General features: G+C 42.4%; 1 protein-coding gene across 1 annotated transcript in view; it reads left to right on the top strand.

Annotated features, from left to right (window-relative positions):
- Positions 1–15,155, top strand: part of GLB1 (galactosidase beta 1) — a 39,943-nt gene extending 24,788 nt beyond the window's left edge. Inside the window, exons 11-16 of the mRNA XM_083578013.1 lie at positions 2,135–2,209; positions 3,060–3,149; positions 4,894–5,004; positions 8,413–8,544; positions 12,094–12,318; positions 14,656–15,155. Coding sequence (XP_083434139.1) covers positions 2,135–2,209; positions 3,060–3,149; positions 4,894–5,004; positions 8,413–8,544; positions 12,094–12,318; positions 14,656–14,916 — 894 coding nt within the window. The 3' untranslated portion in view covers positions 14,917–15,155. The remainder of the gene's footprint in view (positions 1–2,134; positions 2,210–3,059; positions 3,150–4,893; positions 5,005–8,412; positions 8,545–12,093; positions 12,319–14,655) is intronic.
- The last annotated feature ends 6,529 nt before the right edge of the window (positions 15,156–21,684 follow it).

Below are 21,684 nucleotides of genomic sequence, written 5' to 3' on the forward strand. Positions count from 1 at the left end.
TAAAGTTTTACAGAAAAGAAAAATAGAAATTCTCAAAATAAAAAACCATAAGTTACAGAAAAGAAAAACACACAGAGATACAAGAAAAAAAATCACAACTAATTAAGAAAAATTAAATTTAAACAAAGAACAAAAAACAAAAACAAATCCATTTTTCCCAATGACCTCGAATTCATATGCTTATGTTCTTGACCTCCTCACGCCTCCCCCCTTTTGTATTCCCGTTTAGATATTTAATTCAGCAAATTCTTACCCTTTTTCAAATATTTAAACTTTATACCATAACGCATTCTATATCAATATTTTCAGCCAATCATCAATGCCTTTTTTTTTTTGCATATTCTTATTAACTTTTATCACTAATTACCACTTATTACCAATCCAAGCACAGTTTTAGCATTCATTAATTTTATAGTATTTCTGAAGATAGTCTTTAAATTTCTTCCAGTCTTCTTCCACCAACTCTTCTCCCAGGTCTCGGATTCTGCCAGTCATTTCTGCCAATTCCATATAGTCCATCACCTTCATCTGCCACTCTTCCAGGGTGGGTAACTCTTGTGTCTTCCAATACTTTGCGATAAGAATTCTTGCTGCTGTTGTTGCATACATAAAGAAAATTCTGTCCTTCTTTGGCACCAATTGGCCCACCATGCCCAGGAGAAAGGCCTCTGGCTTCTTAAGAAATGTATATTTAAATATTTTTTTCATTTCGTTGTATATCATCTCCCAGAAAGCCTTAATCTTTGGGCATGTCCACCAAAGGTGAAAGAATGTTCCTTCATTTTCTTTACACTTCCAACATTTATTATCGGGCAGATGGTAGATTTTTGCAAGCTTGACTGGGGTCATGTACCACCTGTATATCATTTTCATAATATTCTCTCTTAAGGCATTACATGCCGTAAATTTCATACCTGTGGTCCACAACTGTTCCCAGTCAGCAAACATAATGTTATGACCAACATCTTGTGCCCATTTAATCATAGCAGATTTAACCGTTTCATCCTGCGTATTCCATTTTAGCAGCAAGTTATACATTCTTGAAAGTATTTTAGTTTTGGGTTCTAACAACTCAGTTTCCAATTTTGATTTTTCCACCTGGAAACCTATTTTTTTATCCATGTTATAGGCTTCTCTTATTTGAAAATAGTGCAGCCAATCTCTCACCTTATCTTTTAATTTTTCAAAACTCTGCAATTTCAATTTATCTCCTTCTTGTTCCAATATTTCCCAATATTTCGGCCATTTGGCCTCCATATTGGACTTTTTGAGTGCCTTTGCCTCCATTGGTGACAGCCACCTTGGGGTTTTATTCTCCAATAAGTCTTTGTATCTTAACCAGACGTTGAACAATGCTTTCCTGACAATATGATTTTTAAATGCTTTATGAGCTTTAACCTTGTCATACCACAGATATGCATGCCACCCAAAAACATTATTAAAACCTTCCAAATCCAAAATGTCTGTGTTTTCAAGAAGCAGCCATTCTTTCAGCCAACAAAATGCGGCCGATTCATAATAAAGTTTCAGGTCTGGCAGGGCAAATCCACCTCTTTCTTTAGCATCAGTTAGTATTTTAAATTTTATTCTGGGCTTCTTGCAAAGAAAAAGCAAATCCTTCTGAGTCCTAAAGAAAACTAGAAACCAAGCGAAGCAGAGGAAAACCGCAAAGCAGACAGGCAAAAAGATCCGGCGAGGAGGCGAAAGAGGGAAGCCTCTCAGCTGTGCCGCAGTTTAAATCTCCCGCAGTCACGCCCCCTGCTGGTACTGATTGGCCAATGGGGGGCATGACGCAGCTGGGGCTTAGCGCGAGGGGGGCATCACCACTCCACCCCCTAGCCAGAACACTGGGAGGACCCGGGTGCCCGGCCGCAACACCACCCCCCCCCCGGGAAGGTGAGCAGACTTCCCAAAGGATTGCGCCCCAACCATTTAACTGTGCCAGAAGCAGAAACTGGTGAGAAATTCAAATCGCCAACACCACAAACCAAACAAGCCCCAGGAGCATTAGTGCAGTAGATTCAAAGCAGTGTCTCTTCAATGACATGATGCATGTGCCTGTGGAATGAGGCAGGTGGTTCTTTAAATCACAAAGCTTGCTTTTTTTAATTTTAATTGCTTGTTCCTGTTTCAGTACAAGACAATACCACAGGGCCCTATTCCTCCCTCGACCCCCAAGTTTGCCTATGGAGAAGTTCCGCTGAAAAAGGTAGGTGGATATTGTATATTGTATAGTAGATTAATATGCCTAGGGCGGGCGCTTCTGCCTTGTGTTTATTAAGGACAATTTTTGCAAAAGGCTAAAATACCCATTTATAATATAATAATAATAAATTAGTATTTGTATGTCACCCATCTGACTGGGTGGCTTCCAACAAATTAAAACGCCAAACACAGAAAAACATCAAACATTAAAAACTTCCTCAGCAATTTTGTAAATGTGATGGGGGGTTGGGGTGGGGAAAGTACACCTCTAAGTTGGGGGTTTGATTTTGAGCTCGGAAATGGGTATTTGTAGCTTTGTGACTGAAGCTAAGGGAATTCATTTAAGCTGTTCCTTACGGTGAAATTTGCAACGTATAGTTGAGGAATACTGCTGAATGTTCCATTAGGTGTAGCAATTTCTGGGAAATCCGGTTCTTGGAAGGAAGCATGTCATCAAGTTCGTAGAACCATAAGAAAGTACACCTATGCTATGAGGGTGGCTATAAAGTTGATCGTAAAATTTGGGTTGCTTTTATGATAAGCAGACTTTCTCACCATATGCATAGTTGCTATATTAATGTGGGATGGAACTGGCTGGTGATAGGCAGTTGCGTTGAATCTGCGTGAGAACAAAATGAGGACAGCAGCAATAAGCAAATGGCTTAACTTTCTCTTCTTTCACCTCTCCCACGCAGTGTTAATAGATGGCAGTGTTAATAGTTCTATTTTTGACAATTATTTTTTTAATAAAAACCAACCCCACAATGCTATGTATTTTCCTGTACTGCCTCTTTGAGCCCAGCTTTGGCTGGGGAAGGCAGGATATAAATAAAAATTTATTATTATTATTATAGGTGGGGACCGTAAGGGATCTTCTGAAGGACCTTTCACCATCGGGACCAATTAAAAGCACCTACCCTTTGACATTTGTTCAAGTGAAGCAGGTAAAAGTTGGTCATGAAGGAGTTTTGAGTTAGCATTTTGCACATTGTGTGTAATTGTCACTACCCCCCGCCCTCCCCGGTCAAATAAACTCTCTTATGTCAGTTGTGGATTTTGCCCAGTGTCCTGCTGTAGCTCTTTCAGTGATGTTTGTGAGCATCTTGAGAAGAACCATTCCATTTGTATACGCTCTGCTTTCCATAGTTTGAACCATGAAGTAGAACCTCCAAGCTTTCAGGCGGACTGAACTGAGCAGTTCTAGCTGGGGAGAAAACTGTGAATTGTTTCAGAAGGCTTTGGCGATTAAGGCGGGTGCCTGGGGCACATGTGTGAGGTCCAAGCAGCTAGATGAATAGAAATGAGGATGCAGAGAATAATTGCACCAGAGAGAGGGAAGAACAGATAAGAGGAACTGGCAGATCAGTATAGAAATATCTCATCAGTTAAATGTATAGTTGAAAGAGAGGCAAAAGGACAAATCTATCTGACTTTTAGAAGACATCTGAAGGCACCCCTGTTTAGGGAAATTTTTAGTGTCTGAAGTCTTATTATTTATTTTAGTCCTCTGTTGGGAGTGCTCAGAGTGGCTGGGAAAACCCAGTCAGATGGGCGGGGTATAAACAAAACAACAACAACAACTATTATTATTATTATTATTATTATTTAACATAGCTCAGCATCTGTCAGAAGAACTTTAGTGAAGGGAACAAGAGGATGTGTCATGGAGGACGATTGTTTAGTGGATGGATGAGGGTGCCTCAGACTGTCACTATTTTGCAGAGGAGATTCAAACATATACTGGAGCTTTAGACTTGCACAGTTAACGTGGGTTAAAGGGCTCTATCACCCTAGTGCTAGTCCACCTTTAAAAAGGAATCTGATCTTTTGTGATTTGGAAAGTGACACAGCAGTGCACTGAAAAGCGTGGAATGCACAAACGACTAATGGGAAGAGATGTAACCCCCCTGCAAGCAAATAAGAACGAATGGTCAATAAACAGGATGGTCCCTAAGAAAGTGTTTGGCAACTTGATGTATAGAAATATTAGTCAGCAGGAGGTTTGGGGCATAGGAAGATAGGTTGCAGCTGAATCATGAAAACCTGGTTTATTAAGCCAAGAAATGCCTGAGTGTCAAGCCGCCCCTTTGCCCGCTTGTGTGGTGGGAGTGGGAAATAAACCTGGAAGACACAGTTAACCATGGCTTCCGACATATATATGAACTGGAAACTATGGTTAATGGCTTCCAAACAAACCAGATTTGGAAGCCTGTTTGAACCGTGGCTGGTTTGGAAGCCATTAACCATAATTCCATAATTCCCTGATCAGGTATAGCAAGAAGCTATGGTTAACTGGCTTGTTTCCTTGCTTGCATGAAGGGAGCAGTGAAGCAGGAGCAAAGAGGCTCATTGAAGCAGAAGTTGATCATCCATGTTGGGCCATGGAGTCTTTTCTCTGTAGGTGTCATCTTTTCATTTCACTGGATGAATCTTTGAAATTAAGACCTTTTAACAGCTAGGTAAGCACTAATACAAACTTCGAAAGCGAGTATGACTCACCTAATCTTAACCAAAATAATTGAACTTTCAGTAGCTAATGTATCATTTTTTGATTTTTAAACTTGAATTCTTGAAGCCCTTGCATGAAATACATAGAGATGTTTAAGTTAGAGGTATTTATAATCCGATTCTGACCTTTCAGAAGTAACACTTTCTTCTCACGGCTTTCTCCCCACTTTCTTCTTCAAGTACGTTGGGTATGTATTATACAGAACTAAGCTACCAAGAAACTGTACTGAAGAACCGCTGTATTCAATACTTAATGGAATTCATGATCGTGCTTATGTCGTTGTGGACGGGGTAAGCGAAGAACTTCCAGCTTTCTTGTTTACCTCAGCGACGCTAGATACTGTGGCTCAGGGTCTCCCAAACTTGGATCGCCATCTGTTTTTGGACTACGATTCCCATCATCCTTGGTCACTGGTCCTGCTAGCCAGAGATGATGGGATTTGTAGTCCAAAAACAGCTGGAGACCCAAGTTTGGGAAACTGCTGTAGTTGTTTCTTCGGCTTGAGTTTTGTTTTGTTTTGTTTTGTTTGTATGATCGGGAGTTTGTTTCCCACTGTGAGTATCCTACACCAGCCCATCTTGATGAGCAGGATATGCCGAAAGAACAAGCCTATGTCTCTGTCAGGAGCTCAGCCTACACTCGAGTAGGACCCCGGCAGAGACACATGCCTGACTGGCATGTTCTCTCCCTCCTGGTCAATCGTTCGGGAGCTTCAAAAGTTTTCTTCAACCCGAACATCACAGTGACCAATGCCAACCAACACGGGCACACTTAAGGATCCGCAGAGTCTTTGCAGCTTTGTGTACCAGACCTCAGCAGCTCAACATTTTGGCTAATCTACTTTATTTATATATAAACACACACGAAGCACTGCAACATGGCTCCCTCTCTCTCTAGCATCAGACAGCAAAGAGAAAAGAACAAAGGACAACAGTCCCACTTCATGGAACACAGTAACACAAACATCCCGTCTTCGTCACTTCCCACTCTGTGGAGTCAAAACACATACCGTCATGTGACAGACAACAATCCCATGAATGCAACCATGGAGCAGGAATTCTAAGAGTCTCCCTCTGTGAGTTGAAGCTGCCGAGGTGGCAGAATGTTGCCAGCGCAGCTGTGCTGTGCTTCTGAGGGGCTGTTAGCACCTTGAGAAGCACAGCATGAGAAATACACACCCCAGCTCTCCTCTCAAGCTTGGAGCTAGAGAGGCAGTGTGGGTGGAAGTGAGTTTCCCCCCGCAGTAGAGGTTGTGCTTTGGAGGTGGTTAGTGGGCCTTCAAAGCACCATGCCACTTCAGAGGTACTTCAGAAATGCAGTATTGCAGCATGAATGATCCCCCTGCGCTTCTCTCTAGGTCCAGACTTGTGCTTAAAAGTGCATCACAAGGTCAGGACCAAAACACCATCCCTTGAGAACGAGTTAGGTAGAACGAGTTAGGTTCTTTTGAGCACAATGCCCGCCAACATTTGAAGGCACCTGCGTCTTATGGTCGGCTGGGGCGCTTACCTGGCCCCTTGTCACTGGCATCACTGCAGTGTGTCTGGAAGGTGAGGGACAAGATCAGTGTGTTTCAAACGCACTGTTGGCATTTTCACCACACAGACCTCAATGCCACCTTGTACCTTTTCCTCTTGGTAAGGCGCAGCAATGCTCGTGATAAGAGGTCAGGTACATTGTACATGCACACAGCAGAGCTCTGCCTCTCTCATGTGTACATGAGTATATCTCTTATGAGTATATCTCATCAGCTGGTGGCTTAAATTGCAATTTGTGAACCATCTCCATTGAAAAGTATTGCATGCCAAGTGATGTTAACCTGAGAGTTTTGTCTCCAGTGTTGGAGATGTGAAGTCTGATTCATGCGTACAAATAATTAATCTGATGATGCAGCCACTGAGCGATGTATGAACTCCTTGTCAAATATATTCAAATACCTTTTAGGTTTCAGATGGTTAAACACTAGTGAGGGCAACGTGCTTCAGCCCATTTTGTTCCACATTACCATGTGCACAGTAAAATTAAGAGGCATAAAGACTCACTATGTATCTGTCTGCTTTGACTTGCCTACCACAATTCATAATAAAAACCCATGTGGAATAAGGTTGCCAGAAGAGCCAAAAACATACCAGAATTTTGAGCTAGCATAAACTTAGACTTTGAAAACTTGCATTGTTGAACAGTTCCCAGGCTCTTTGCATAACCATGCAAATCCGTACTATGAGTTGACTGCAAACTATTGACCTCAGAGCAGCAAAAATGTTTTTACTCCATCTCTCCAAAGACTCGAGGTAGCGTATAAGAAATAAAGCCTAAAGTCACACAACCCAAATACCAGTCAATAGCATTGAGCTGAAAATATTTTATCCACACAGTATCACTTCTGTTGTAAGCAGATACCCTCATGAACAGTTAAATTTTGCACCTGCTCCTCAAAACTTGGAGGGGTGCATTTAAAGAATATTTTATCAGAGGTTGTTTCTTCACTGCCATGGGGTAAAGCCGTGCTCTTCAGTGGCAATGTTCTAACGTCACAACTTTCCTGCTTTGCTTCTCCTCCTGAAATGTGGGTGGTTGGGGGGCACACAATCACTGGCTTATAATTGCGTCTGAAACCAGAATCCATGTTTTGGTTGACTCCAGAAAAACCACAATGGTTAGCCAAGGTTTGTTCTTTGCTTACCAGTTGTGATTTGCTTGCGTGAAACAAAGCACAATTCCTGCATTTGACGTAGCAGAAGGACAGGGATCGTGCTTTGCTTCCTTTGGGGAAGAACAGAACAGAACAGCATGAAGCTGTACATTCAGTACAAACCATGGTTTATTGTCACCTGCGAATTGAGCTGATGACAAAGTTGTAGCCTTGCACATCAAAGGCACACAAAGCAGATAATCTGCGGTTTGCCGTCATGGCTAGAAGTGAGTTTTCAAGCTCGTTGAGCCTAGCCATCATTAACGTTGGCATCAGTGCCAATTTAGTGTGGCACCATGGTTGGCTCTGAAAATGGAAATGGAGTTCAGATGGAGGGGAAAGGAAGGCACGTGTATGCCTGGGAAGTGCTCATGCTCCTCATATTCTAAGAATGGTTGAAAAAGTTATGTCTGCACTGGGCCTTGGAAGACCATGTACAGTAGTGGAGTGGGAGAAGATACTGGGGGAATTTAAGCACATAATTACATGATATACACTAGGGATAGTATCTAAAAGGGCTGGGTGAAGCAACTCTCTAGCTTGTGATTCATTTTGATGTGATTCCATCTAAGGGGTTCACTCTCACGCTACATTTCACCTGCGTGTTTAACTTTTTTTGCAGACGGGGAAAAAACACCATCAAGAAAACAATGAATTGTTTCAACACTTACTTGACTACATTACAAATCTTACAAGCTTTAAATCAGCCATTTAGACTTCCTGACCACAGAGGGTGGGGAAATTTTAAACTTCACGGGAACTGGTTGTTCTGTCATCAGGGAGGAAAAAACCCTGAAATGTCTTGAATCACTTTGAATGAGAATTACGAAGTTCAGCTGATTCAAATTATGAGTTAACACGGGGGAAATTGAATTCTTACTAAATCCCCTTGCAAAAATACAGGGAAAAAATCTAAAAATAGGGACTTTGTAAAATGCATTAAAGTTGTTTGTGTTCCGTACCCTGTTTCAGGTTTAGATTTTAAGTATTGATATTATTTGTGCAGATTCCTCAGGGAGTTCTTGAAAGACGCCGTATCGTAGCGCTAAATATAACTGGGAGCGCTGGAGCGCATTTGGATTTGCTGGTGGAAAACATGGGCCGAGTAAATTTTGGAAGATACAACAATGACTTCAAGGTACATCTCCGTCTTCCTTAATTATACAGCAAAATGTAACATAGCCCATGAATCGCTTTTTGAGGGTAGAATAGGTGACTTTGTGCTAATGCAAGCAAAACCTTTACATGCAATGTATTATAATTAATTAATTAGTTCAATTTATATACTGTCCTATACCCACAGGTCTCGGGGTATTGAAATGAAAGATCCTTTTGAAAGGGGCCTCTCTTTAGGAGGTGGGAGTGCTGCTTGGGTAGTTTGGGCTTCTCTGTGGACTTGCTGGGGTGGTGCAAAAGGCTTCCTGTAGAAATATACATTTATCTATATATTGAGATCAGCCACAAGACACAGTATGGACCTTTGCCCTTCTTCTCCACTCTAATGAATGTAAAATGGGAGGCTGTGCTCTTCCCACTGTTGTTACTGACTCGCTGCAGAATAATTTTCTACCTCTGGGCTCCTTAACACCACTCTTTAGGGAACATTATGAACCCATGTTGATTTGAAGACCGCCTAAGAGCGAGCTGCCTCAAGGATTCCTCTTAGCGTCAGCTCACACGATCTCTTCCGCACGCGATCTCTCGCATATGTGACATTGTCTGCTTTGCCACGAGCAAGTAGCCTGCTGGTGCATACTGCTGAATGGTCCTCATTTTGTTCATCCCTGCTTTGAGCCAAGGTCTGATTGGTAAATCATGGCGTATTTGGAAGAAAGGAACCACAAATGCTGGTTGGCTTGCCACATTAAGCCCAGGGTTCATAGTGTGTTGCTTCCAGCTCAGCAATGGGAGCACAGAAGAAGTGCTGCTCATTCATACTGAGGAACAGTTTATGGGTTATTGAGACATGTGAGAGCTGTAAATGTGTGTGAAGGCTGCCTTTGTTTGTTTTGTGGTTTATTACTTACACCTATAGTCCACCCTTCATCCAACGGTTCCAGGGCAGGTTAGAAAAATACCACAATAAAAAACCCAGGTTACATTATAATCAAAACATGAAACCACAAAACCTCTGTGTGGATTGACTGTACATGTATGTAGCCTGCAGCGGCCATTAGCCCAATCTGTAATTGTGGCAGCATTTCCCCCAAAAAAGCAATGACAAACCTAGACAGCATCTTAAAAAGCAGAGACATCACCTTGCCAACAAAGGCCTATATAGTTAAAGCTATGGTTTTCCCAGTAGTGATGTATGGAAATGAGAGCTGGACCATAAAGAAGGCTGATCGCTGAAGAATTGATGCTTTTGAATTATGGTGCTGGAGGAGACTCTTGAGAGTCTCATGGACTGCAAGAAGATCAAACCTATCCATTCTGAAGGAAATCAGCCCTGAGTGCTCACTGGAAGGACAGATCCTGAAGCTGAGGCACCAATACTTTGGCCACCTCATGAGAAAAGAAGACTCCCTGGAAAAGACCCTGATGTTGGGAAAGATGGAGGGCACAAGGAGAAGGAGACGACAGAGGACGAGATGGTGGGACAGTGTTCTCGAAGCTACCAGCATGAGTTTGACCAAACTGCGGGAGGCAGTGGAAGACAGGAGTGCCTGGCGTGCTCTGGTCCATGGGGTCATGAAGAGTCGGACACAACTAAACGACTAAACAACAACAACAACATCACCAGTTTAATTCTATAGAGCAGGGTTTCCCAAACTTGGGTCTCCAGCTGCTTTTGGACCAAAATTCCCATCCTCCCCAAAGACTGGTGCTGCTAGCTAGGAATGATGGGAGTTGCAGTCCAAAAACAGCTGGAGACCCAAGTTTGGGAAACCCTGGTGTAAAGCAGCGATGGGAACCTGTGGCCCTCCAGATGATGTTGCAGTTGAACATCCCCAGCCAGCATTACCGATGGTCCTTTGAAGCCACCACAGATTCCACTTCCCTTGTGGAAGGTAAAAAGGTAGAGGACCCCTGAACGGTCAAGTCCAGCCAAAGGCGACTATGGGGTTGCGGTGCTCATCTCGCTTTCAGGCCAAGGGAGCCAGTGTTTATCCACAGACAGCTTTCCAGTTCATGTGGCCAGCGTGACTAAACCGCTTCTGGTGCAACGGGACACCGTGACGGAAACCAGAGCACACGGAAACACTGTTTACCTTCCCGCCACAGCGATACCTCTTTAACTACTTGCACTGGTGTGCTTTCGAACTGCTAGGTTGGCAGGAGCTGAGACAGAGCAACAGGAGCTCACCCCATCGTGGGGTTTCGAACTGCCAACCTTCTGACCGGCAAGCGCAAGAGGCTCGGTGGTTTAGACCACAGCGTCACCTGCGTCCCTTGTGTAGAGCCTGTCTCGCACTGTGGTTTCTCTTTAAGAACCCATATGCCAGAGGGGTCTGATGCAGAAAATCAAAATATCTGAACTGGTCTTTAGTTCAATGAAGGGGAGTGGGGCAGTCAAATGCAAAAGAGGACAGGTTTCCTGTGCCTGATACATTCCCTCTTCTACACGCCATCAAAGGTGAATTCTTTTGCATCTGGAAGTTACCTTTGGTGCTTCATTTGAGAAACCCCCCTATGATGTTACAGTGTGTTGCAGTGGAAAAACCTTTTCAATCTATTATAGTTTTTTAAAGAGGTTTAAATAGAAGTTCTTTAGTGTCTAAAGCTTGCATACAGGATGTGGAAACTTGTGCATGTGAAGAATTATGTATCATCATGTTTAAAGGTGAGATCAAATCCTAGATAAATTTTATCTTGCAAAACATCTCTAAAAATGGAGCTTCAGAAAGGAAGTTCTCAGGTGCAGAGCTGAGAGCTTTAGAACTTGGTTCTTCTCTTTGTAGATCTTTGAGCAGGTCACTTTCGAATGTTCATCTTGACACCTGTATTTGCTATTCAAATAATGCAGCTTCTGAGTTTGTGATACTGACTTCTGGTTTAATTTGCTCTTAAAAGTGAAATGAAGTTGCTACAAGTTTGAGAAAGGTTGATGAAATATAGCCCTGGTGTTTTGTTGAATGGCAAAAAGAGGTGTTTTGCTGCAATTCTTGTTGAATGGCAGAAAAGAGGAAGATCTGCTTATGTGACAAACCTGTATTAGCATTAGCAAGAGAGTGTTTGGTCTGACACAGCTTTTGGATATACAGTGTTACTTCTTAGATTCTAAATCTATTTCCTGGAGCAAAACCTGGAATTCATTGCTGGGACTAGCTTTTCAGTAAACATGTATAGAATTTCACTGGTTGTGTAGTGCTTTTAGCTGATGACAGCATTCAGACCTGTAAAGTTCTGAAGAATAGCAATAATTAGCTGCAAAATAACTTTGTAAGCACACTGCAAAATTGAAGTAACTTGTAGTTTGTTCTAAAGGTTCCCTAGGATGGTTGTTTCTGCTTTTTAGTGTATAATTTGAGTTCCCAGTTTAGAAACCCCTCATGAAGTACAAAAAAATAAAACAGAAACAGCACAGCGTAAGGCCGATTAAATCAAGACAACCTTTTATTGAATGAAGTAATTTCTCCTTTTTAAATGTTATTTTATAGCCAACACTAACAACAGCGAGAATCTTTTTAAAGGCTCATTTCTGCTTTCCCCTCTCTGATTGTATTTATGACCAATCTGTTTGCAGGGCTTGGTTTCGAATTTAACTCTGGGCAATGAGACACTTGCCGACTGGGAGATATACCCCCTGGACATAGACACAGCCGTGAGCCAGGGTCTTAAGAACGAGAGGTCTGGTGGAAACGGATCGAGCAATGAAGAACCTTCTTTTTATACTGGCAGTTTTTCTATTCCTAGTGGAATCCCTGACTTACCTCAGGATACGTATATTGCATTTCCTGGGTGGACAAAGGTACTTTCCCCTCCCTTTCTTTCACGAACAGTTCAGTAAATATGGTTGCTAACTTCAAGGCCCTGTTACTTAATGAAAAGTTCTTAAAAGATACAGCGAGAGGCTTTGAGTCAGAGTTTGTTGACAGAGTTGATCAGGGCCAGACCTTCCATTGGGCAAACTGGAGTGACTGCTTCAGGTGTGGCAAAGGGGCATCCCTCCCGGCTCTCCAATTGCCTTGTCTGGCTTTCTTTGGCCCTTCTTCCTATCTGCCTTGAAGTGAGGCTCCCCACCTCCTCCCCCCTTGCCGAGGGGGTCCGCAAAGCCAGACATTCAGGGTGGGATAGCTGCGGAAGTGCCTGTGCCACAGTTGCACTTGGCCGCAGCAGCTAATGATGCCTAAAATTGGGCAAAGGGGATTGTTTAAAGTTACAATCATACCTTGGTTTGAGAACGGCTTAGTTGATGAACAAATCAGCTCCCAAACGCTGAAAACCTGGAAGTAAGTGTTCCAGTTTTCAAATGCTTTTCAGAAGCTGAACGTCCGACGCGGCTTCTGCTTGAGTGCAGGAAGCTCCTGCAGCCAATCGGAACCCATGCCTTGGTTTTCGAAAGTCTCAGGAGTTGAACTGACTCCTGGAACAAATTAAGTTTGAGAACCAAGGTACCACTGTATTGTACAGTGGTACCTTGGGTTAAGAACTTAATTCATTCCGGAGGTCTGTTCTTAACCTGAAACTGTTCTTAACCTGAGGTACCACTTTAACTAATGGGGCCTCCCGCTGTCGCCGCGTGATTTCTGTTCTCATCCTGAAGCAAAGTTCTTAACCCGAGATACTATTTCTGGGTTAGCGGAATCTGTAACCTGAAGCGTCTGTAACCCAAGGTACTACTGTAATTCCACACTCCCTGCACCCTAATTTTAGGCGTTGTCATTATTAAAAGCAGTGCCAACCTTCACCCCCCACTCCCTGCAGCTGGATATAAAAGCAACACAAAATGAACATCTAACGCAAGAGGCCTTTCCCTCCAGTTGGGAAAGCTTGTTTTTTTAACCACAACAACAACTTTATTCATATGCTGGACATCTGGCTGGGTTGCCCCAGCCACTCAGGGCAGCTTCCAACAAATTAAAGCACCATAAGACATCAAACATTAAAAACTTCCCTATACAGGGCTGCTTTCACATGTCTTCTAAAACTCAGAGAGTTGTTTATTTCCTTGACATCTGATGGGAGGAAGTTTCTAAGAAGATCCTTTGCTTGGTTCCCTGTAATCTCATTCCCACAATTGATCCCTGTCAGTGTAATTATCTGAAACAATTTACAAAAGGTTCACAGGGCTTAACTTGTTAATTCCTATAAACGAGAACAAATTCTTATTAGAGATGTCCTCCTCCTAAATGTACCTCCCAGGGCCCCTTAGATTTGTGGGAGAGGTCCTGGGCTGCCGCTTTTCCATACACAGGTGAGGGCCACAAAATTTTCGGTCCGCCGTGTAAAATGCTGTACCAACACTATAAAGTGCAGTCCTGACAAGGGATGGCAGCTTCTGTTACTGCCGATCTGGTAAAAAACTTGAGCTTTAAATAATTTTTCTCCTGCAGGTAGATTGGCTTTTAAATGGCTGTGTTGTTTTTCTTTTACAGACAGACTGGCTATTCTTATGACTTGTGTAGCTGTGGTTTTTATTTTTGCTTTTTCAGTAGCGTTGTGTGCCGAATGCATAGCACAGAATGCAGCATACTTTAGCCTTGAATACAGAAATAAAAACTGGCGCTGCTAAATATTTTCCTCAGAAAACCTCTTCCTGCAGAAGAGAGAGTGGTTCATTTTAAGCCTTGGCAAAGCAAACCACAGCCAGAGATGCTTTTGATAAGGATGTTTCTGAGGCTAAAACCCATTCACACCTTGTGGAAAGTAACTGATAATTATCTCAGCCCAGAGCTACACACCTAACAACTCGGGCTCTTAAAATGTACAAATTAAATGTTTGGGCAGAGTGGTTTTGGAAAATAAAAGTGAGTGCATTTTGCAGAGGTAGATGTGTAGCATAAGTTCATCAGTGGGATACATTTTTAGACCATGCCAAGCATGACTCCATATTTCCTCCCCACTTCGCATTTTACCTAATTTTGGCCTGAGGCGGTTATGCTGCAGGCTTGAATACTGATGCCTAAAGATGGAATGGACAAAGCTATTCTGCTAGCATTCATTATAGCAGAGCCCTTTTAATGCCACACTTGTGTCAGTGCAGTGCAAAATGAATTTTTAAAGACAGCACTGAATTCTCAGTTAAGGATGTCAGGTTTGCCAGATTTCCGGAGTCAGTTTCTTCTAATGGTTTGTTTCTTTGCAGGGACAAATCTGGATCAATGGCTTTAACTTAGGGCGCTATTGGCCAACCCGTGGACCTCAACTAACACTGTTTGTTCCAAGCAACATCCTTGTTTCATCCTTTCTAAACAACATTACAGTTCTGGAGTTGGAGAAGTCTCCATGTGGCGCTCAGAAGTGTTTTGTAGAGTTTGTAGACAAACCCGTTCTCAATGCAACTCTTCACTATGAAAGCAGTACCGAGAAACTGTTCACTAAAGATTTATGGCCGAACCATATATGATTGTATTAGAATGCCTCTTTACTTAGTTTATTCTGCAGATCCTTCATTTCCAATGCTATTGGTTGTGGGGGGTGGAAATCAGTGTTTTTAAAATCAGTGGAAAGTGTCAAATTTAATTCATTATTTTGAAATTGAAAATAATGCCTTTTTTATCTGCAACAAAAAAAATCATTCCTATGCATGCCAAAGGGTTTCAACAAACAAACAGGCGATCAGTTTGTTTAATAAATTGTTGAACATGTATCAGAATCAGATCTTTTTTCCTTATGAAATTTGGGGTGCTGCAATTTTACCTATTGCCTTTGCAGTCAGACCACTAATGCTTAGATTCATAACTTAATGGAAGTTGTGAAACGCTGAACGACTTTTACTACATGAAAGTGAACAAAACATTTTAAGGGCTCCTTTGACCACCATTTTGTTTAGGGTCACAATTAATATTTTTACCAATTTTTCCACATTTGAAAGAATATGCATAAGAAACACTTGGCATTTCATAGGAGTCGGGCTTCAACATTTGGGCAGAAGCTGGTTTTAATCACCCAAATTTCAGCATCTTTTTTTTTTTTACTCCTGCCACAAAGTTTGGGCCCCACTTCCAAAATTAAAAATATTATAAATATTTTGGAATATTTATCATATTTGGAATAGCTTTCATAGAACTTGGAATAGCTTTCATTGGCACCCCAGACCCCAAGCTTTTGTTTTTTTAAAAAATTAAGTCTGTAGCCCTCCTAGAACAAAACTCATGAAGCAAAATGTGAAGGTCCCCCTTCTGTGAAATGAGCCTGCCTCACTTCCACTGTGTGAAGTCAGAGCTGTGATAATGAGTTGTTTGGATGTCAGGTTATAGGAATCTCTGGAGTCCTAAAGAGCTGCTGTTTTCTCCTCTGCATTGATGTACTTTTCCTGCTTATGTCTTTATTTTCTCGTGCTTAGCATCTCTGCCATTTCCCCTCCTGTTTTCCTGAGCAACTAGGCTGCATCATTCCTGCGGTGGATTTTTTTCTGACACCAATCCCTAGAAGTTATTTTCTGCAAATATCACCACCGAATAAATGTGGATGTTAAAGCATCCCCCTCACCCCAAAATGTGAATGTGAAAACTTTTTGCGTCACTTGCTATGCAGGAACTAAAGAGCAGGCACTCCTTAGGGATTCACTGTATAGTAAACTTACACTACAGTGGTATCCATGTCTATGCAAAAGTAGCTCAATATTTAATGGGACAGCCTAGGCTTTGGTTTAGGGTTTAACGATAAAGGAACGAACAGGGTGGTGATACAATGACTACTGCAATCAATGCAATATAATATCACCAAGGCAACTATCTGTAAAGAACCAATAAAGGTCCATAAAAATGGTGAAAGTGGTTTCTTTCCCAAATCAGTTTTATCTGAAACAATAGCAATCGCCGTAAATAAAGAGTTCACTTGCAATATGTCAGTGGTTCAGTGCTCATTTCTTCTCTTTCCAAAATAGATTTTATCTTGAACAATTGCAAACACAGTAATAAAGAGTCCATCTACTGTGTTTGCTGTTGTTTAAGAGAAAACTGATTTGGGAAAGAAACTACTTTTGCCATTTTTATGAATGTTTATTGTTTGTTTACAGATAGTTGCCTTGGTGATATTATCTCGTGTCGATTTGGTTTAGGGTTAGCGTTGGGTGAAAACAGAGTTCTTGCGCCTTTAACAGCTGTATGGCAGGCAGAAATTCATCATATACGTCTGGAGGGCAGCAACACGAGGATGGGCCTTTTCTGTGGTGGCTCCCTGCTTGTGGAATGCCCTCCCCAGAGAGGCTCACCTGGCACCTTCGTTACATATCTCTAGGTGCTAGCAAAAGCATTTCTCTTCTCCCAGCCTTTGGCTAATTAAATCTACAGCCTTTTGAACTGCGAGGGGGTTGTTGTTTTTGTTTGTTACAATGGTATGCATTTTTGTGTTTTTACATTGTAAACCGCCCTGCGATCCTCAGGTGTATAACTTTAATAAATAAATAAAGCCAGGCTACACATTTTCCAATATGGAAGTAGAATTATGGGGAAAACTTTGCCATGACTGCTCTGCCTCATGTTGTATTATGTCATGCCTCCCACAGTGGCCATGTTGAGTGGGAGCCATTTTTTGACTGGCGCCCAGAGCGCACTGATCCAAAAAGATTGATGGCCCCTCATCTAGTTTCAGAGTACAATGCTGTGCCAATTTGAAGTTTTGAACTTTGTTTTGAAAGTTTAGTATTCATTAGTATTTAAGTGAGTAGTATATGTGACTGTGCATCCAGTAAGCATATTGGATACAGTCATGTGTAAATTGGGGTTTATTTTAGGTGGTTCCAGACTGCCTTATTGCCTGACTGTGAAATAATACCCTTATCTAGACACCTGTTTCCCTGTTTCCAGAATAAGTCGCTCCATATGTTATCTATCTGTCATGTGCTGCAACTGAGGTATTAGTTACTGTTCCACACAGCAGTGCTCCTCTGTGGCCTTTCAAGTTCAAATTCCCTCCCCCCCAAAAAAGTACACATGAAACCAACTCCAGTATAGGGTCCAGTTCTTGGATCTTATTCTGAAGCTGATTGTGTGCCTCATTTACCATTTAGACAATACATTTTTTTTCTTTTCTTTTTAGACATTAGAGGACTTGGCATAGCATAATCTCCTGTAGTCATAATGTGAACCATGGCCCTTAGCAGACAAGCATTGCATGGCCAACATATTGTTGTTTGTGTAACTACCCAGGTGGATTCATAGGGAAACTTGAGTGGTTGTTATGATAACTGCACATTCCTGGAAGATGCTTTTTCCAATTCATACCAGGATTTCCGAGACAGGGGGACATTCCCTTTCTTGCCAGCCTATACATTTGCTTAGCTCCTTGCTGGACGGTAAAGATGGCTCCATTTTTGCAGTGCCTTAGCAGTGCTAAAGGGCTCTGGTATGGAAACAACCTCTGTTTCTGTCCGGATAATATCAAAGTGCCTAATCATCATTGCTGCAGGAATTTGTATTGTCCATAATCATGGAAACTGTCTATCTTTTGCACTGTTGTTTTTTTAAATTACTGTAACAGCTGTTGGCTTTTCTGGCTTTTATAAGGCGAGTCTTTGCATAATAATAGTAGATCAACACTGCGACAATAAAATATTTTCGTAAGAGTTTCTAGTCTTCTGGTTTGAATTTATCCAAAACGGCAACATAAATTGTGGTGGCTTTCGACGGAATGATTTCCAACCACCCCATAGTAATAATGCTGTGGGTTTTTATATATCTATCTATCTATCTATCTATCTATCTATCTATTAGAACCAGGCTGCGTAAAGTGAGGACACAGGGAATGACCCTCTGCACTTTTAAGAAGCCTAAAGCCATTTCTGTTATTCCTTACTATGCAGAGTTTATTTTCCAATAACAGAGATGGACATACCATGTCCCAGAAAAACGGTCGCTTAAATCAGTTAAGAATGCACATGCACCTTCCCCAACAGCTAGGGTAATGTTATCAACCCTAGACAAGTGCTATAATTGACAAAGGAAACAACTACAGAAGTCTTTTTTCCTCCCTCTTCCCTGGATATACAATGGAAGGAAAACTGAGCATCACTGCTGTCTTTGATTCTTACTGTGTGTCCAGAATCCTGATGGACAGAATCACTTTTAATGAACCGAGCAACTGGCTAGAATATTGCCTACGTGGTCTTTCCAAGCTAAACTAGAGACATAACAGTGTGAACCTAACCCTTTCTACTCAGAAGTAAATCCTTTTTAATTCAGTGTGGTTTACTCCTAGATAAGTGGGGAGTAGGATTGCAAGTCCTAATCAGGTTCCTCGGTTATTGTAGCAGCTGTAGACAAGCTTGTGAGGCTGCCAACTCATGCGTGATGTTGGTTTCTGCTTTCCTTCACTGTGCAGCGAAAGGGCTTGTCACGAGACAGGTGTTTACATTCCACAGTCTGTACTGTTGGAGTTTCTCACGGGAAAGGGAGACTGGATGTGACGTACACTGGTTTCCTGTTTTTCACTGTTCTTTGCAGTTTCACTTTGGTGATTCTCTCCGAGCTGTCGAGGAGAGAGGATGCATCCCTGCTCCGGCAGAGGCAAGATGTCTTTCTGTAATATACTTGCTTTGAACTATAAATAAAGCAATATAGAGTATGCAGCACGTACTCCTCATCCTTCTGCTGTGCACGGGACTCTGCTTTGATCTAACACGTGGTTATGGGCCCAGAAGTCGAATCGGAGTACCGGCAAGGGATCGGAATGCAGAGGGACAGATCGGATCGGAATCTGCTCTGCGTGTCAAGATGATTGATGAGGTATGTGCTACTGCTCCGGGCAGCCTGCCAGCTTCTAGTTAATGGCCTTATGGCTGGACTTTTAACTTTAAAGCCGTTTTGCTGGGAATAGGCAAAAGGCTCCCAGGCACAAGTTACTATGCTGGGGAAATCGAAAGTAACTTTTAAGTGCGCTTTTGGAATAAGGCAGCTGCAGCAGTGACGCAGCAAGATTTAAAGCAGCATATATGACGCTGAAGGCTAATGCCAGAGTCATGATGGCCCTTCAGGATGCTTGTGGGATTCCAAAGCTCAATAAGAAGAATTACGCGGACTGGGTTCTGTATGCAGAGGCAATTCTGCGGAAAGAGGGTTTGTTTGAGGTGATTACAGACAACCCCCCAGCTCCAGTTACAGATGTATGGGCAGCTAAGGATTCCAAAGCAAGGGGAACTCTTACATTGATAGTATCCCCGGAAGAGCTCTGTCTATTGCGTGATAAGACCTCAGCCAGAGAAATTTGGGACGCTTTGAGAGAGGCTCACTTAAGGACAGAAGCTGGATCCACTATGTTTTACTTCAACAAGCTGCATAATATGGCTCTTGCTGAAGGTGGAGATGTGCGTTTACATCTGATGGAGATGCGATATCTGAGACATGAGCTGCAACAGAGAGGACTCAACTTTCCAGAGGCTGTGTATTCTTTCATGATACTACAATCTTTGGGTTCAGGTTGGGAGTCTGTTGCAACCCAGATTGCTGTGCAACCAACAGCTCAGCTAACAGTGGATTATGTTACTGCCGTGATTTTAAATGAAGCAGATCGCCGGGGTGCTAGCTGCATGGGCAAGGGGGAGTCTTCACAGACGTCGTCCCATAGTGCAGTGGAACCACCAGATGGCGCCAAAGCTTTGAAGGCAGTGAAATGCTACTCGTGTGGACGTCTAGGCCATATGAAGAGGGAATGCAGATATCCCAGGGCCAAGACAGAGCAGCGCAGCGAAAGCTCATCGCGCGGAAAAGGCCGAGGCAAAGGCAAAGGTCCGGTGTCAAGGACAACGCAGCACAAGGCTATGGTTTCACGCTTCACTCCAAAGGTTGCAGAGGTCCAGAAGACGTCTAGATCTTTCTTCGTTGTTGATTCAGCGGCGACCCACCACATGTGCAACGATAAGAGACTGTTTGTGTCTTTTACACCGCAGGAAGGTGCGATTCACCAGGCGGATGACCACACAATTCCCAGTAAAGGCTACGGAACTGTTGTTCTTCACAGTTTGGACTTATCGATACAAAATGTGCTTTACGTGCCAGATGCCAAACATAATCTGCTCAGCGTTGGACAGCTGAATGAGCGGAACATTGACGTTTCCTTCAAGAACAGGAAGTGCATCATCACAAAGAAAAATGATTATGTATTGCATGCTGAATATGTTGATCGTTTGTTTGTTTTGTATTATGATGATGTTGTGCAGGATGACACTTGTTGCATTGCAGGTTCTAACAAAAGTTTGCATGCAGAATGTATTCATGATTTTCATAGAAGATTTGGTCATTTGCATTTTGAGGCAGTATCTAAAATGCCTGCCTTGGTTGAAGGTATGACTATTAAACCCTGCAGGTACCACATGAAGTGCAAAGCATGCGCAGCAAACAAGGTAAAAATGGCTGCGAAAGGTAAGGTGTCTAGTAGGCAAGCTACGGAACCATACCAGATTGTTCATGCAGATTTGGTTGGACCACTAGCGCCCTCTTTGGGTGGCAATAGGTACTTCATGGTTCTCATTGATGCATTTTCCAGATATATTTTTGTGTACAATCTCAAGCAGAAATCAGAGGCTTTTCCTAGGTTCAAGGAATTCTGTGCTTGGTTGGAAAATGTGCATGGTAAGAAGATAAAGACTCTTTTCAGTGATCGCGGGGGAGAATTCACTTCTCAGCAGTTTGAAGCTTTTCTGACTGAGAAAGGAATTCAACACGATTTGTCTAGTCCTCGCTCGCCATGGCAGAATGGACTTGCGGAAAGGGCAAATCAGACATTGCTTCAAGGGTTAAAAACCTTGCTGCATGATGCCAATCTTCCAGAGAGTTATTGGGCCGAATCTCTCTCGTGTTTTGTTTACAGTTACAATCGCAGGTTATCTTCAGCGATTGGTTGTACCCCCTATGAGAAGATGTTTGGCAAGAAGCCATACATTAAACACATGAAAATTTTTGGTTCTGACATGTGGGTTCATTCACCACAAAATTCCAAGTTAGACAAGCGTGGATTGCATGGTATCTTTCTAGGTTATCAGAAAGGGTCTTACAGAATAATGATGACTGACTCTAAGGCAATTAAGCTCACGAGAAGTGTTGAGTACAATGCAAAGTGGGGGGAGAATGTGGGAATTTTCCAATGTTATCCTGATGACGGTGATGAGACTGAGGATAGTCAAAAGCAGCCACAACAACCCACACCCACTGATGAAGGTTCTGAGTCTGAATCTGAA

The sequence above is a fragment of the Podarcis filfolensis genome (assembly GCF_964270895.1).
Source record: "Podarcis filfolensis genome assembly, chromosome: 12".
Classification (NCBI taxonomy): domain Eukaryota; kingdom Metazoa; phylum Chordata; class Lepidosauria; order Squamata; family Lacertidae; genus Podarcis; species Podarcis filfolensis.